This window comes from Misgurnus anguillicaudatus, chromosome 10 (assembly GCF_027580225.2).
Source record: "Misgurnus anguillicaudatus chromosome 10, ASM2758022v2, whole genome shotgun sequence".
Lineage (NCBI taxonomy): Eukaryota > Metazoa > Chordata > Actinopteri > Cypriniformes > Cobitidae > Misgurnus > Misgurnus anguillicaudatus.
This window is the reverse complement of record NC_073346.2, coordinates 24958495-24973596: the sequence shown is the minus strand read 5'-3', so window position 1 is coordinate 24973596 and position 15102 is coordinate 24958495. Positions and strand designations below refer to the sequence as shown.

The 15102-nt window shown below is 38.0% G+C and overlaps 1 protein-coding gene across 4 annotated transcripts in view; it reads left to right on the top strand.

The window, feature by feature from the left end:
- The window catches only part of LOC129448138 (uncharacterized), a 61333-nt gene that overhangs the window by 751 nt on the left and 45480 nt on the right, over positions 1–15102 (top strand). For all 4 annotated transcript variants that reach the window (XM_073872193.1, XM_073872196.1, XM_073872195.1 and 1 more), the window contains exons 2-6: positions 1631–1798; positions 2399–2566; positions 3954–4121; positions 5514–5690; positions 6535–6684. In XM_073872193.1, the coding sequence (XP_073728294.1) occupies positions 1631–1798; positions 2399–2566; positions 3954–4121; positions 5514–5690; positions 6535–6684 (831 nt within the window). The remainder of the gene's footprint in view (positions 1–1630; positions 1799–2398; positions 2567–3953; positions 4122–5513; positions 5691–6534; positions 6685–15102) is intronic.

Here is a 15102-nt window from a genome sequence, read left to right as displayed (position 1 = left end):
CATTGTACGCATTTCATGAGAATGGGCCGTTTTATTTAATGAGGGGTGAGGCTGTTTTATTTAATGAGGGATGTCTGATGGGGTAACGTTAGCAGTTCGAGGTTACGCGCCCACGTCACGTTGCTGCGTGCGTGGTCACCAAAATTTAACATTTGTGCACTCATTGAAGCACCGCAGTTTTAAATCAAGTGATTATAAAACACAAACAACAAACATTACATGCGCGCGCTGTTACTAAGGGAGCGTACAAGACGCGCGCATCCGCTACTCATTAAGGTTGCGCGTATTTATTCCACTGTATTAGCCTTAAATACACACATGCGTCAAAATTCCCTTCTTTGCAAGTATCCTCATGAAAACGACCATTTAGGTCTGACGAGAAAGTAAACAGCTGAAAGAGAAAACGCGTGTGTAACACTATATTAGATCCGGTCTTAAAGGGGAAGTTACCTAATTTTGCTCCTGTCTGTCACTCGTTTTAATCAAACAGCATTGAGGGAAAATCGCTCACAGCTCTTAACTAAATCACTTTTGTACCTTTAATAAGATTTGTACGTCGAATTGTACACAAGTTTGAGTCGAGTTTTTCGTTCAGAGTTCATATTCATACTGTATTACAGCTATAACTGTGAACAGAACAGACCCTGAATTATTTGTTTATGTGTATGCCTACTGAATAATATGAAATACAAGTTTTTGTAACACAAAACGGTTGTATTTTTTCCACAATAGTTAATGCATTGTATATAAGCATTTTATTAATTTTTGTTTATGTCATTACAGTAATTGATGTTAGTTTGTGGTGCATTAACTACTGTTAACTGATTCGAGTAACCATATATCAGTGTATATTGCAATTGTGCTTTATTCACATTGAAGCTTTCTTGCTTTGAAAGACATATCACAACTAAAACAGGAGTTTTAATTACATGGAGCATGGTCAAATAAGTCCATTGCTGCCATAAGTATATATTATTAAACAATTATACATGCTAGCACAATGTATCACATCATATGCAAATGTGTTAAACTTCAAAGGTCTTGAGCAACCTCTAAATATGAATTAATATTGAAAACATTTTGCCCAATTTATTATTTATTTATTCAAACATATTAGTGGGGTAAGAGCATGAACTTTTAAAAGTTGAAAAATAAGGACACACACACACACACACACACACAAATATATGAATGCATGTATGTATGTATATATGTATATGTATGGGAGCGAGAGAGAGTGCTTGTGGCTTTGTCACCTATTTTTTTACCTCTGATGAGTTTGCACCCCATAACTATTAGCAAAACCATGGTTATTTTGTGGTAACAATGGTTTTACTATAGTAAACATGTCTTTTTGGATGTAACTGTAGTAAAACCATGTTTAATTTTTATAAGGGATGTATAACATGGAAGTATTATACAAGTATATTATTATATATAATATACAATATTATATTATAAATATTATGCAATACTACGACTGTTGTTATCCAGATTATCAGCATATTTGCAAATGTGATGTTTATTTAATACAATTTAATAAACAATTTCAGTTTAAATTAAGTAACATGTTTTATACAAAAATATAATTTCAAATGAATGCATTAATTTATTGAAAATGTATTTGCAGTGTTTAAAGCAGAGATGGATGCTTTTCTATCGAATGCTTTTCTGACATTTGACAACGTCTTAAACACTGAATCATTGTCTGAAGTCATGCACGCTGCTGGTAGTGCGAATCCGTGTGGAGGAGTTGAGGAGGATTCTCCTGCAAATGCTGGGGCGAAAAGCCCAACAGGTAAGATGCCAGAGAATGCAAAATTTTCTTTAATGCTGATAAGTTTATGTACAGTTATTGTGTTGTTAATGCACATATAAACACACCTGGTGATGCTCGTGTAACTTACTTGACATTTTACCCGCCGTTTTTCTTGACCAGCAGAACAGGCAAAATTAATAAATGGATAAAACAAATTAACCAAAATTAATAAAACATCCCCACAATTTAAGATAAGAGCTAGGTCGTATGAGGCCTTGTTTTTTAATATCCCTCATGAAAATGTACCTTTTGTGGTAAAAGTGTAGTAACCATGTTTCTTGGTGTATTGATTACTTTAACCGTGGTTATTTTGTGGTAACTGGTTTAACTACAGTAACCATGTTTTGTTGGATGTAACTGTAGTAAACCCATGTTTAATTTTCATAAGGGATGTTAACATAAAAATATAGTTATGGAATACTGCATATAACTGTTGTTATCCAGACTTTCAGCATAACTGCAAATGTGATGTTTATTTAATACAATATAGTAAACAGTGTCAGTTTAAATGAAGTTACATGTTTTATACAAAAATATAATTTCAAGTTAAGGCATTAATTTATTGAATTGTAATTGCAGTGTTTGAGCAAGATATGGATTTATTCCTATCGAATGCTTTTCTGGGCTTTGACACTGTCCTTAACACTGGACCGTTGTCAGAATTCGGGAAAGCTGCCGGTAGTGTGAATCCGTGTGGAGAAGTTGAGGAGGATTCTCCTGCAAATGCTGGGGCGAAAAGCCCAACAGGTAAGATGCCAGTTAAAGCAAAATGTGACTTTAATGCTGATAAGTTTATATACAGTAATTGTGTTGTTAATTCACGTGTACATATAGACACACAAGGTGGTGCTCGTGTACTTGACATTTTACCCACCGTTTTTCTTGACCAGCAGAACATGCAAAATTAATAAATTGATAAAACAAATTAACCAAAATTAATAAAACATCCCCACAATTTAAAGCTCACGTAACACAAGCTGTTTCTGCATTTCTGATATTAATCTGGAGTACCTATAGAGTAGTATGACATCATGTCCGAAGAGTCTTTAGTTTAATCAGATTTATAAAAGAAAGATTAGCTTTACCGAATCTTTCCGATAACGTATGAAAAAATGGAAAAGGAGGAGTTACTACCGTGAGAGGAGCGAGTACGAGTCATGCAACACTATACAACACTGTTTAACTTATGATTCACTACATGTTCGTGTTATTTATATAAATTGCACGCGCCTATTTCCAACATAAGACAGAAGTCTTACTTACCGCGTGCAACTCATGACCCGTTTGGGAAAATCCAGCGCATCAAATTCACACGTAAAACTCCGCTCCTACCCCGGAATATAAACTATATCCATTGTTTCCATAAGGCTGGCTTTCTTCTCCTTACATCCAAAAACACACTTCTTCTTTCGTGCCATTGTTGAGTTTTGAAATTGAACAAAGCTGTATCGCGTGATAAGATGTTTGCAAGTTTTAGCGTCTCCCGCTGATTGACGGGTGGGCGGGGATTTCCGGGGGAAGTGCCCATATAAAGAAGTGATACGTATAGAAAACCCCTGAAACGTCAGTTGGACCTGTAATCGAAAAAAACTTTCCGAAAGTTGTACGAGCCCTGGCGAAGTGCATTCGGCACAGAAATACTCTGTTACACGCCCAAATGCTTTTTTGACATTTTGCCTACGCTTAGCATGAGGAAACAACTCTATAACCATGTTAATAAGTCAGAATGCTTGAAATACCATTGAACCCCCCCTTTAAGATAATTGCTAGGTCGTATGAGGCCTTGTTTTTTAATACCCCTCATTAAAATGTACCTTTTGTGGTAAAAGTGTAGTAACCATGTTTCTTGGTGTATTGATTACTTTAACCGTGGTTATTTTGTGGTAAATGGTTTAACTACAGTAACCATGTTTTTTTGGATGTAACTGTAGTAAACCCATGTTTGATTTAACATAAAAAATATAGTTATGGAATACTGCATATAACTGTTGATATCCAGACTTTCAGCATAACTGCAATTGTGATGTTTATTTAATACAATATAGTAAACAGTGTCAGTTTAAATTAAGTTACATGTTTTATACAAAAATATAATTTCAAGTTAAGGCATTAATTTATTGAATTGTAATTGCAGTGTTTGAGCAAGATATGGATTTATTCCTATCGAATGCTTTTCTGAGCTTTGACACTGTCCTTAACACTGGACCGTTGTCAGAATTCGGGAAAGCTGCCGGTAGTGTGAATCCGTGTGGAGGAGTTGAGATGGATTCTCCTGCAAATGCTGGGGCGAAAAGCCCAACAGGTAAGATGCCAGTTAAAGCAAAATGTGACTTTAATGCTTATAAGTTTATATACAGTAATTGTGTTGTTAATTCAGGTGTACATATAGACACACAAGGTGGTGCTCGTGTACTTGACATTTTACCCACCATTTTTCTTGACCAGCAGAACATGCAAAATTAATAAATTGATAAAACAAATTAACCAAAATTAATAAAACATCCCCACAATTTAAAGCTCACGTAACACATGCTGTTTCTGCATTTCTGATGTTAATCTGGAGTACCTATAGAGTAGTATGACATCATGTCCGAAGAGTCTTTAGTTTAATCAGATATATAAAAGAAAGATTAGCTTTACCGAATCTTTCCGATAACGTATGAAAAAATGGAGGAGGAGTTACTACCGTGAGAGGAGCGAGTATGAGTCATGCAACACTATACAACACTGTTTAACTTATGATTCACTACATGTTCGTGTCATTTATATAATATGCACGCGCCTATTTCCAACATAAGACAGAAGTCTTACTTACAGCGTGCAAATCATGACACGGTTGGGAAAATCCAGCGCATCAAACTCACACGCAAAACTCTGCTGCTACCCCGGAAAATAAACTATATCCATTGTTTTCATAAGGTTGGATTTCTTCTCCTTACATCCAAAACACACTTCTTCTTTCGTGCCATTGTTGAGTTTTGAAATTAAACAAAGCTGTATCGCGTGATAAGATGTTTGCAAGTTTTAGCGTCTCCCGCTGATTGACGGGTGGGCGGGGATTTCCGGGGGAAGTGCCCATATAAAGAAGTGATACGTATAGAAAACCCCTGAAACGTCAGTTGGACCTGTAATCGAAAAAAACTTTCAGAAACTTGTACGAGCCCTGGCGAAGTGCATTCGGCACAGAAATACTCTGTTACACGCCCAAATGCTTTTTTGACATTTTGCCTACGTTTAGCATGAGGAAACAACTCTATAACCATGTTAATAAGTCAGAATGCTTGAAATACCATTGAACCCCCCCTTTAAGATAAGAGCTAGGTTGTATGAGGCCTTGTGTTTTAATATCCCTCATGAAAATGTACCTTTTGTGGTAAAAGTGTAGTAACCATGTTTCTTGGTGTATTGATTACTTTAGCCGTGGTTATTTTGTAGTAACAATGGTTTAACTACATTAACCATGTTTTGTTGGATGTAACTGTAGTAAAACCATGTTTAATTTTCATAAGGGATGTTAAAAATATAGTTATGGAATACTGCATATAACTTTTGTTATCCAGACTTTCAGCATAACTGCAAATATGATGTTTATTTAATACAATATAGTAAACAGTGTCAGTTTAAATGAAGTTACATGTTTTATACAAAAATATAATTTCAAGTTAAGCATTAATTTATTGAATTGTAATTGCAGTGTTTGAGCAAGATATGGATTTATTCCTATCGGATACTTTTCTGAGCTTTGACACTGTCCTTAACACTGGACCGTTGTCAGAATTCGGGAAAGCTGCCGGTAGTGTGAATCCGTGTGGAGAAGTTGAGGAGATGGAGAAAGTTTCTCCTGCATATGCTGAGGCAAAAAGCCCAACAAGTAAGATTCAAGTTAAAGCAAAATGTGACTTTAATGCTGATAAGTTTACATACAGTTATTGTGTTGTTAATGCACGTGTACATAAAGACACACAAGGTGGTGCTCGTGTACTTGACATTTAAAATGCAGTTTTTCTTGACACACAGCCAAATTTTGACTCCATTAATTTAAAAAAGCGACCAAAATTAATAAAACATCCCGGCAATTTAAGATAAGATCTAGGTCGTATGAGGCCTTGTGTTTTAATATCCCTCACAAAAATTGACCTTTTTGTGGTAAAAGTGTAGTAACCATGTTTAATGGTGTATTGATTACTATTAGCAAAACCATGGTTATTTTGTGGTAACAATGGTTTTACTACAGTAACCATGTTTTTTGGATGCAACTATAGTAAAACCATCTTTTATTTTCATAAGGGATGTATAACATAATAAATAGGCAATTCTAGGCAATAAAGGAGACGCTCACATTCACAAAATACGTGGAAGACACTCACTTAATACTAAACTCTGATTACACATGAGATTAAGCGAGTGTCTGGCAAACGTGAGCATCTCTTTTATCATAAACCCCTTTAAAGTGTGTGCAGCAAGCACGTATTTTGACCTGATGCATAATGCACATAGGTTAACATGACGCGCTAAACGCATATTTTCACATAATGAGCTACACACATGACGGGCTAAATACATGTTTGTGATTAGTTTCCCATTCGTGCGCCCTCGAAAATGAAGTCACCGGCAGCCACTGATGCAGAATAAACAATACATTAAAATGAAGTGACAAGTTTTTGACACAAAATCACTTTAGCATTAATTTTATAACATTATTTATTGAATTGCAGTGTTGGGAAGGAGTCAAGATAGTGGAATGGATTTTGTCCTGCCGTGTGCTTTGCCTGAGAGTGTCCTGAACATCGGATCTCTGTTAGACAGACGCGCCGGTAGAGGAAAGGAGTTTACTCCTACTTTTGATGAGGCGAACAGCCCAATAGGTTAGTTGGAATTTTGTGTACTTGCCATTTTTTAAATCTGTGTCATGATGTGTGTTCCTCAAAAGTTTAGATGGCCCATGCAGATACTGATATTTTTATTACATTAAAGTCAGTAAAATAAAACATCTTACAATAAGAAATGAATGTTAGACACATTTTTTAAACTCTTATTTTAACAGCATTATGAAAATACAGCAATACTATTTGCATTACTAATGCTGTTAAAATAAGAGTTAGAACACATTAGAAAAACAACAAAAAAAGGAATTTATTAAATCAGTTTTATAAGATACTCAGTTACATTGTTTTAGTAATGGAGGCTTAGTGTCCAGGTGGATGGGGAGAGGTAACCCCCCAATAATTTAAACTAGCAATGACAACCCAATATTTACAAATGATTTATTATAACAACATTATGTACACTTAACACTTCAACCCCCTTAATATTTTAACCAAATCTGTGCCTTGTAGATTATGGAGGACCACAAGAGTCATGCAAAATGTAATAAAGAACTTCAATATTTAATAACTACATGGACAATAAAAATAGCAATTAATACATCTGTTTAAAAATTAATTAATTAATCTATAAATAAATAAATAAATAGACAAAGTTGCAAAAAAATCATTATGTAACATTTTATTAGGCAATGAAAAGTGAGATTGTGAAGTAATGTAGAAATGAAATATTGATCCATTGATGGATAGTTCAAAGTAGTATAACAATTTACAAAAACAACTTAAACGCTCAACGGGTTCATCGTTTTAAATTGCATTTATAAATTCTTAATTAAATAATGGAATTTCAAAATGTATTTCAAAAAGCGATTTAAAAAGATAAATAAATAACTGGATTTATAAATTGAACTACAAATACAGCTTTAAATTAGGCATTTAAAAGGGCATTTCCGTTTAACATTTCTGATTTCATTTTCCAGATGGTTCTCCTTATTCTTTTCACTATTCGATTTGCTTTTCGTTTTAGCCTCGACTTTAGCTTCGACTAGTAGGTTATCCAAAACCATGTTTAATTAAATGGGTTAATACATGTGGAAAGCTGTAACAAGTAGCATTCCCTTACTATTTTACATCTGCAATAATTTTATTTTGCCATAATCAGACCATCAGTCTCAAGGCCATACAATTTTAAGTTGGCCTTGGAATAGGGTGGACCTGAATCCCTACAGTAAATGTAATTTTACAATATAACAAATGAAAGAACAGACCCTCTTGAAGCTATAAAAGTGATTTTCCTTTTGTCTTCTGTAGTCTGATTTACATAACGACTCAAACATAAGCTTTTCTTATAAGATGAACTGTCCCTTTAATGCCGGTGGAGAAGCGCTGATCTATACAGTGACACATCTGATCAACTGCTCACTTATAAATGTCTATTTTTATGAGTATACTTGCAGAGACTGTGGCATTACAAGATCATTTGTGCGTATATCTCCTGTCAAGCCCAAAGAAATTATGTGTTTGCGTGATTTTTAAAACGCGCATTGGGCTTGAGTGTGTGCACGTATTGTTACGAACCCCTCAAAATTGCTCGTAAGGGTAGTGGGGTTCACGCAACATAAAAAAGGACACGTGAGTCAAAGCACCATTTAAATATTTATTAATGCCACTGCACTCACGTGCCACGGGCAACTACTGTTAAGGGTTGCGGACAAAAGACTTTCACAAACATTTAACAAAACAAAAACATAGAACAGCCAAAAAAAAATTTAATAAACACACAGCTTTTCAGCATCAGGGGAATATCAGTCGCACACGGAGCTCTTTTAAACAAGCGGGACCAATAGAGCTTCCCCTCAAGTGTGGGCCACGCTCACAAAGAGCTAAAGACAGTGGCGACCGGGGCAACTGGAGTTCAGATGGAAACAGCATAGGGAACTCAGCCTTCTCACACATCCACACTCTCCTTTTATCTCCAACGTCATCATAAGCCGCAGGTGCACGAGGGCGGAGCTTCTCCTCGGTAAAAGGATAAACCAAATCAATACTACATACCACAAAACATAATAATAAATACAAAACATGGCCTTAACACTTCCCCCCTAAAAAACAGAAACGGATCAAAGTTTTCCTCCAGCTCCTTTTAGAGTTAAGGAAAAATAAGGCGGTTTCTGACACACACTGAATTAACCCCCGAGATAAAGCATCGGCCACCACGGATCTCTAAATTATACGGCTGCACCATTAGTGCCCATCTCATCAAACGTTGATTGTGATTATACATTTTACTGAGAAAGACTAACGGATTATGATCCGTATAAATCATAACCGGGTACCTACTGGCCCCCACATAAACATTGAAATGCTGTAATGCCAATAAAAGAGCTAAAGTCTCCTTCTCAATTGTTGAGTAGTTAAGTTGATGAAGATTAAACTTAGAAGCAAAATAGGATATAGGATAAGCTATTCCGTCAGCACCCTCCTGTTAAAGGACAGCTCCCGCTCCGACAGCACTGGCATCCACCTCCAGCTGGAACGCCCGACACACATCCGGAGCCGAGAGGACAGGAGCACTACAAAGGAGAGATTCTGCAGACAGAAATGCCTGGTGACAGTCATTAGTCCAATTGAAATCCACTTTAGGGCTACGCAATCGAGTTAAAGGAGCAACAGCGCTCGAGACATTTTTGCAGAAGCACCGGTAATATCAAACCATTCCGAGGAATCTACGCAGTTCTCGCCTTGTAGTAGGTATCGGATACTCAAGAACAGCAGTCACTTTAACATCTAGCGGCCGCCCCTGCCCATTTCCGACCTGCTTTCCCAGGTACGTGACCGACGCTTTAGCGAATTCCCACTTTTTAATATTGAAAGTGAGAGACGCAACAGATAATCGATGAAAGACATTGCTCAGAAGTGACAAGTGTTCAGCCCAAGTAGACGAATAAATGACTACGTCATCCAAATAGACGTTACAGTTAGGAACATCGCCCAACACTATAGACATCAAACGCTGAAACGTCGCCGGTGCGTTTCGAAGGCCGAAGTAGAGCCCTGTATTTCAGCCCGAGCTGTTTACGCCCTTCGGGTCGGGTTTCGGGCCAATTTTCACGTCACAGCAGATACGCGGACCGGACCTCGGGCTTATTTAGGCTTCTCCATCTTTTTATATTTTTCAATTTAATTAAAAGAACCTTTTGACAGACATTGATGATTGCAAAACAAACATAGCAAGACGTTTAACCTATCGCATGAGTCCGCTACGCACAGCCACACATTTACAATGCAGCTGTTGCGTATATAACAGCAGGACCTTCAGCGCACCAGGAAAAATTTAAATGGAGTACTAGATTAAAACCTTGGATACTGTACATAATCTATGCAGACAGCATCCAAGACATAATCTATTAAAGACTTCTCCCTGTATTCATTTTGTGTAAGAAGGCTGTCTTTATTTCTTGTTTGTGTATGGATCGACTTTTTTTCTTAGTTTAATGGTTGGATGGATACATGAATAGCCATGTTCTGTGGTAAGTCCTTACATTTTAAAAAAATGTATATGCATAGCGAAGTTGTAAGATAAGGCAACATGCATGTTTATTCTGTTTCATGTTTATTTCGTTTCGTTTTATATAGCCCTTTTTATTTTTTTATTTCTGCACCCGTTGTAACTGCGAGCAGCAGAGCAACCTACCTTCACTTTTTAAAAATAGTGTGTGTTTATAATAAACGTTTAAACTAACATTGTGATATGCTGAAAATATATATTTTATATAGTTGTTATTATAGGCAAGTGAAGTGTTGATTTGAGAGGCTCAATTCATCAAACATGTCGTCAACTTGCTGTCGGCCACTAACCACTTGGTTATAATAAAAAACTTTAACAAACAAAAAATGCTCTAAAATGTAAATAAAAAAGAAATATAACTATTTTGCCATTTAAAACAAAACTGAACTGCTTTAATTGCTGCAAGAGTACAGCTGTACAAGCTGTGTAAGGAGTTATTTTTTTGTTATTTCTGCAGATTTCTTTTGCAAAATCTATGCGGAATTTTGCAGAATGATTTAAAATGTTTTAAAACGATCCGAGAGAATGTGCGCTGTGAATATTACAAAACAATAAAATATTTTATAACTACATTATACATTTTATTAAAGGATTACCCTGAATAAAACTGGACCAACATGAACCAACAGATAATGAATAATGTTCTGTCACGACCATAGAGTTTTATATAATATACATATATTACTGTCTACAGTGTAAGAGTAAAAAGAAAAGGCTTCTCATAATGAATGTAGCGTATAGCAAGATAATTTCATCAGTGTAACAACACAATGTATATTTATGTATCTTGTAAACGGATTTCAAATAATAAATAATTGTCGCGTCACGTAGCAAGAGAGACGATAGAGATCTCATTAACTTCTCCGTAGTAAGTTTTATTTCAAATTCAAGTTTACATATTAAATAGGCTATTAAAAAGTTTGTGCTTCTCTCATAAAAACCTCACAGCAGACAGCACAGACTTCTACTCACAAACACACGCGATGCAGTGACTATATCTGCGGTCACAGTTTCCTAATTGGGAGAATAAAAAGGTCGGACTCGGGCTGAAAATTCTGATAAGCTGTTGGGCAAGGGCCGGGCTAGGGCTTAAGCGTCTCGGACCAGGGCCGGGTCAGGCCCTAGATTTCAGGCTCTAGGCCGAAGGCCATCTGTGTGTACTGAAAAAAAGAATCTGGGGTGACGAACCCGGAGATCTCACAGGCGCGCTCAGTTAGAGGCACTTGCCAATAACCTTTTAATAGGTCTAATTTTGTAATATACTTCGCCACCCCAAGATTATCAATACAATCATCGATACGCGGAAGTGGGAAAGCATCAGGGACAGAAACAGAGTTAACTCTTCTAAAATCAGTCCAAAAACGGACAGATCCATCAGATTTTGGCACCAAGAGACACAGTGAGCTCCAAGGGCTTGTACTCGCAACAGCAAAGCCATTTTGCAGGAGATACAGTACCTCGCGTGTCATTTCTTCCCGTTTACTGACAGGACAACGATATGCATGTTGTTTAATAGGTACGGCATTACCAACATTTATATCATGCACAAGTACATTAGTACCTGGAGGAACATCACAGAATAAATTCGGAAAACTATCCAACAACTTCTTAATGTCCTGCTGTTATTCATTAGACAAATAAGACAATTGAGAGTGAATATTTGACAAAACTTCCGAGTTTTTCAAACTACCACCCCTGACAACCTCCATGGATACCTCCAATCCATCATCCACATCATCTGTAGGCAGAGTAAGCGTCAGCAACAAAACGCGCTCCTCTGACTCAGTCAGGTTCAGGTCCGGAAACATCAGCACTCTCATTAAGAACAGCAGTCTCACCTTTAACATCAGCATGGCACAAATATGGTTTTAACATAATGATGTGACATAACCGAGTTTTTCGCCTCCATCAGGAATATGGATTACATAATCCGTGTCGTTTACCTTGCTTTTAACAACATAAGGGCCAGAGAACCGGGCTGCAAAAGCAGACCCAGGGGTAGGAATCAGTACTAAAACTTTCTCTCCCGGTTGAAAACTTCGCTCAACTGCCTTCTGATCGAAACAGCGCTTCATTTTCTTTTGCGAACTGGGCAAGAGCTTCTTTAGCAGCAGTACAAGCTGTATGTAAAAGCTCACGGGTGCGGGAGACAAGATCAAGTACATTCGTCTTCTCAGAAAGACCTGTACACAGAAACTCTTCCTTTTACAATCAAAGGCCCACGGACATTTTGCCCAAAGACTAGTTCAGAAGGGCTAAAACCCAACAAGTCTTGTCGCGCACCGCAAATAAAACAAAGGGAACCCCCTCTTCCCAATCATTTCCAGTCTCCAAGCAGTACTTAAGCAGACTTGATTTTAATGTCTGATGCCAACGTTCTAATGCGCCCTGCGATTCAGGGTGATAGGCACTCGAAACCACGTGAGACACTCCTAGAGCTTTCAACACATTACGGAACACGCGAGATAAAAAATTCGACCCCTGATCTGTTTGAACAGTTTTTGGGAGACCAAAAGTCGTAAAAAACTTTTTAAGGGCTTTTGTCACAGACCTAGCATTTATGCTTCTTAAAGGAATCGTTTCTGGGAACCGAGTAGCCATGCACATATTTGTCAATAAATATTGACAACCAGACCTAGCGCATGGAAGTGGACCCACACAATCCACCAAAACGGGCTCAAATGGCTCTCCTACAGCAGGGATAGGACAGAGAGGAGCAGGCGGTACTACCTGATTAGGTTTTCCTCCTACCTGGCAGATATGGCATGTTTTGCAATATTTAATAACATCAGATTTTAAACCTGGCCAGAAAAAATGCTAGAGCACTCGATTATAGGTTTTATTAATTCCGAGGTGGCCAGACCAAGGATGATCGTGAGCTAAGTTTAATACCTGTTGTCGAAATTGCGAGGGAAGCACAATTTGATGCACTACATTCCAATCATCTGCCTGCTCAGCATTCGGCGTACTGCTCCATTTGCGCATTAGTACTGCGTCGCGCCAATAAAAGTGTTGCTTACACGGTGACAATATCTCTTCAGCGCTCACACAACATTTTGTAACGTCGGATCAATTTTCTGCGCATCAATCAGGGCTTTGTGTGAAATTGACGCATCCGTTACAAAATCAAGAGAAACAAGTGAACTTTGCGGCATTTTAGGTGCCGGTAAAACTGGGAATGTTTCATTTCCGAGAATATCTGAAAAAACAGAGTCACAAAGGTTAGGGTTTTCCTGAACATCACGTTTTGCTTGTGCTCGGGTCGTAACAGCACTTATTGAAAACACATCAGGTAACATTTCAGTGAGCGCATCAGACTGCATATCTCCGCACGGAGCATCAGTTACCTTTACCATCGGCATAACCTTACCACCCGCAATATCATTACCCATTACAAAATCAATACCCTTCACAGGTAGCGATGGGCGGACTGCAACTTCAAAGCACCCAGACGCCAATTCAGAAGTCAGCCATATACGATGGAGAGGAACAGTTACAAACCCCATCTCGATGCCCTGCACAGTCGTGCTTGTTTCACACACAGAACCTCCACAAAAATCTAAAATGTTCGACAGTATAGAGGACTGGGATCCCCCAGTGTCACGCAGAATTCGCACTGGTTTACGGCTTTTGACACCATTCAAAGACACAAATCCGTCAAACACAAAAGGTTGAAAACAGGGATCAGGGGTAGAAGTAGCGCAGGACGAAGAGACAGTTTTCACCAGAACTGTACCACGGGGTTGAACAGGCATTGAATCCTGCCGCTCGTTTTTTCGTTTTAAACTGCGACAATCGGCCATCAAATGTCCCAGCTTGTGACAATAACTACATTCTTTACGTGACTTTGTAGTTGGACTGCTAGGAACCCACTTGCTTTTACCATCAGATACGCTCTCATTTGGTGCTGAACCCCCAAAATCATTAGAACGCTTAACAAACACAGTTTTGTGCATGAGAGCATATTCGTCTGCTAATACAGCAGCTTGCTGCACCGTACTGACTTTTTGTTCATTTAAATACAAAGCAGTGCACGCTTTTATCCAGCGATCAAACAACATTCCTTTCTCACGAGTAAACTCGACATACGTTTGAGACGCGGATTTTTTCGTAGTACGAAAACGTTGTCGGTTATGCTCGGGAGCCAATTCATAACCTCTCAAAATCGCATTTTTTACCGCATCGTACTGGACGCTCTCTTCCAAAGAAAGGGACACATCTTGCGCCTTACCTGTTAATTTACACTGCCGAAGTCGCACTTTTGTATCAGCATCAATTCGATACATTTCAATTTGACGTTTTAAATCATCTTGTCTCGCCTGAGCACGATCCTGAGTCTCTAATTGCAGACAAGCTAAACAAACTTTTAAACGTAAATCTGAAACAACTCCAGGTGAAGCCTCTGTAGAAAGAGAACTCGGTTCGAATTTAGGCATTGAAAACGGTGGAACTATCTCTATACCATCAGCGACTGGAGTAGATTGATCACCAATCGGTACTCGTGAAGGACTTTCTGTAGCAGATCTCACAGGACCGGCTGCTTCCACAGGAACAGCCTCTTGAGGAAAAACCCCTTTATGAACCAACGCAGACATAATACTAGATTTTATCTTCGCTTTACGCTGTGTTTTAGAAACAGAAATCTCATAGTGTTGAGCTATCAGAAATAAATTTTGTTTTTCCGACATGCCCCTAACCCCTCAACACTAGGCTGATCTATGAATTTGTTCAAATTAAAAGTTGCCATATTTACACGAACGGTGAGGAGTCAAATAAGGAAAATCCACACACACTCCGGACCTACCTACCTAACCAGAAGTCTAACTACATCCTACAGCTAGTCTTCAGAGGGTACCGATTAAGAGATTGCTCTCCCCCCCGGAGTACCTCCA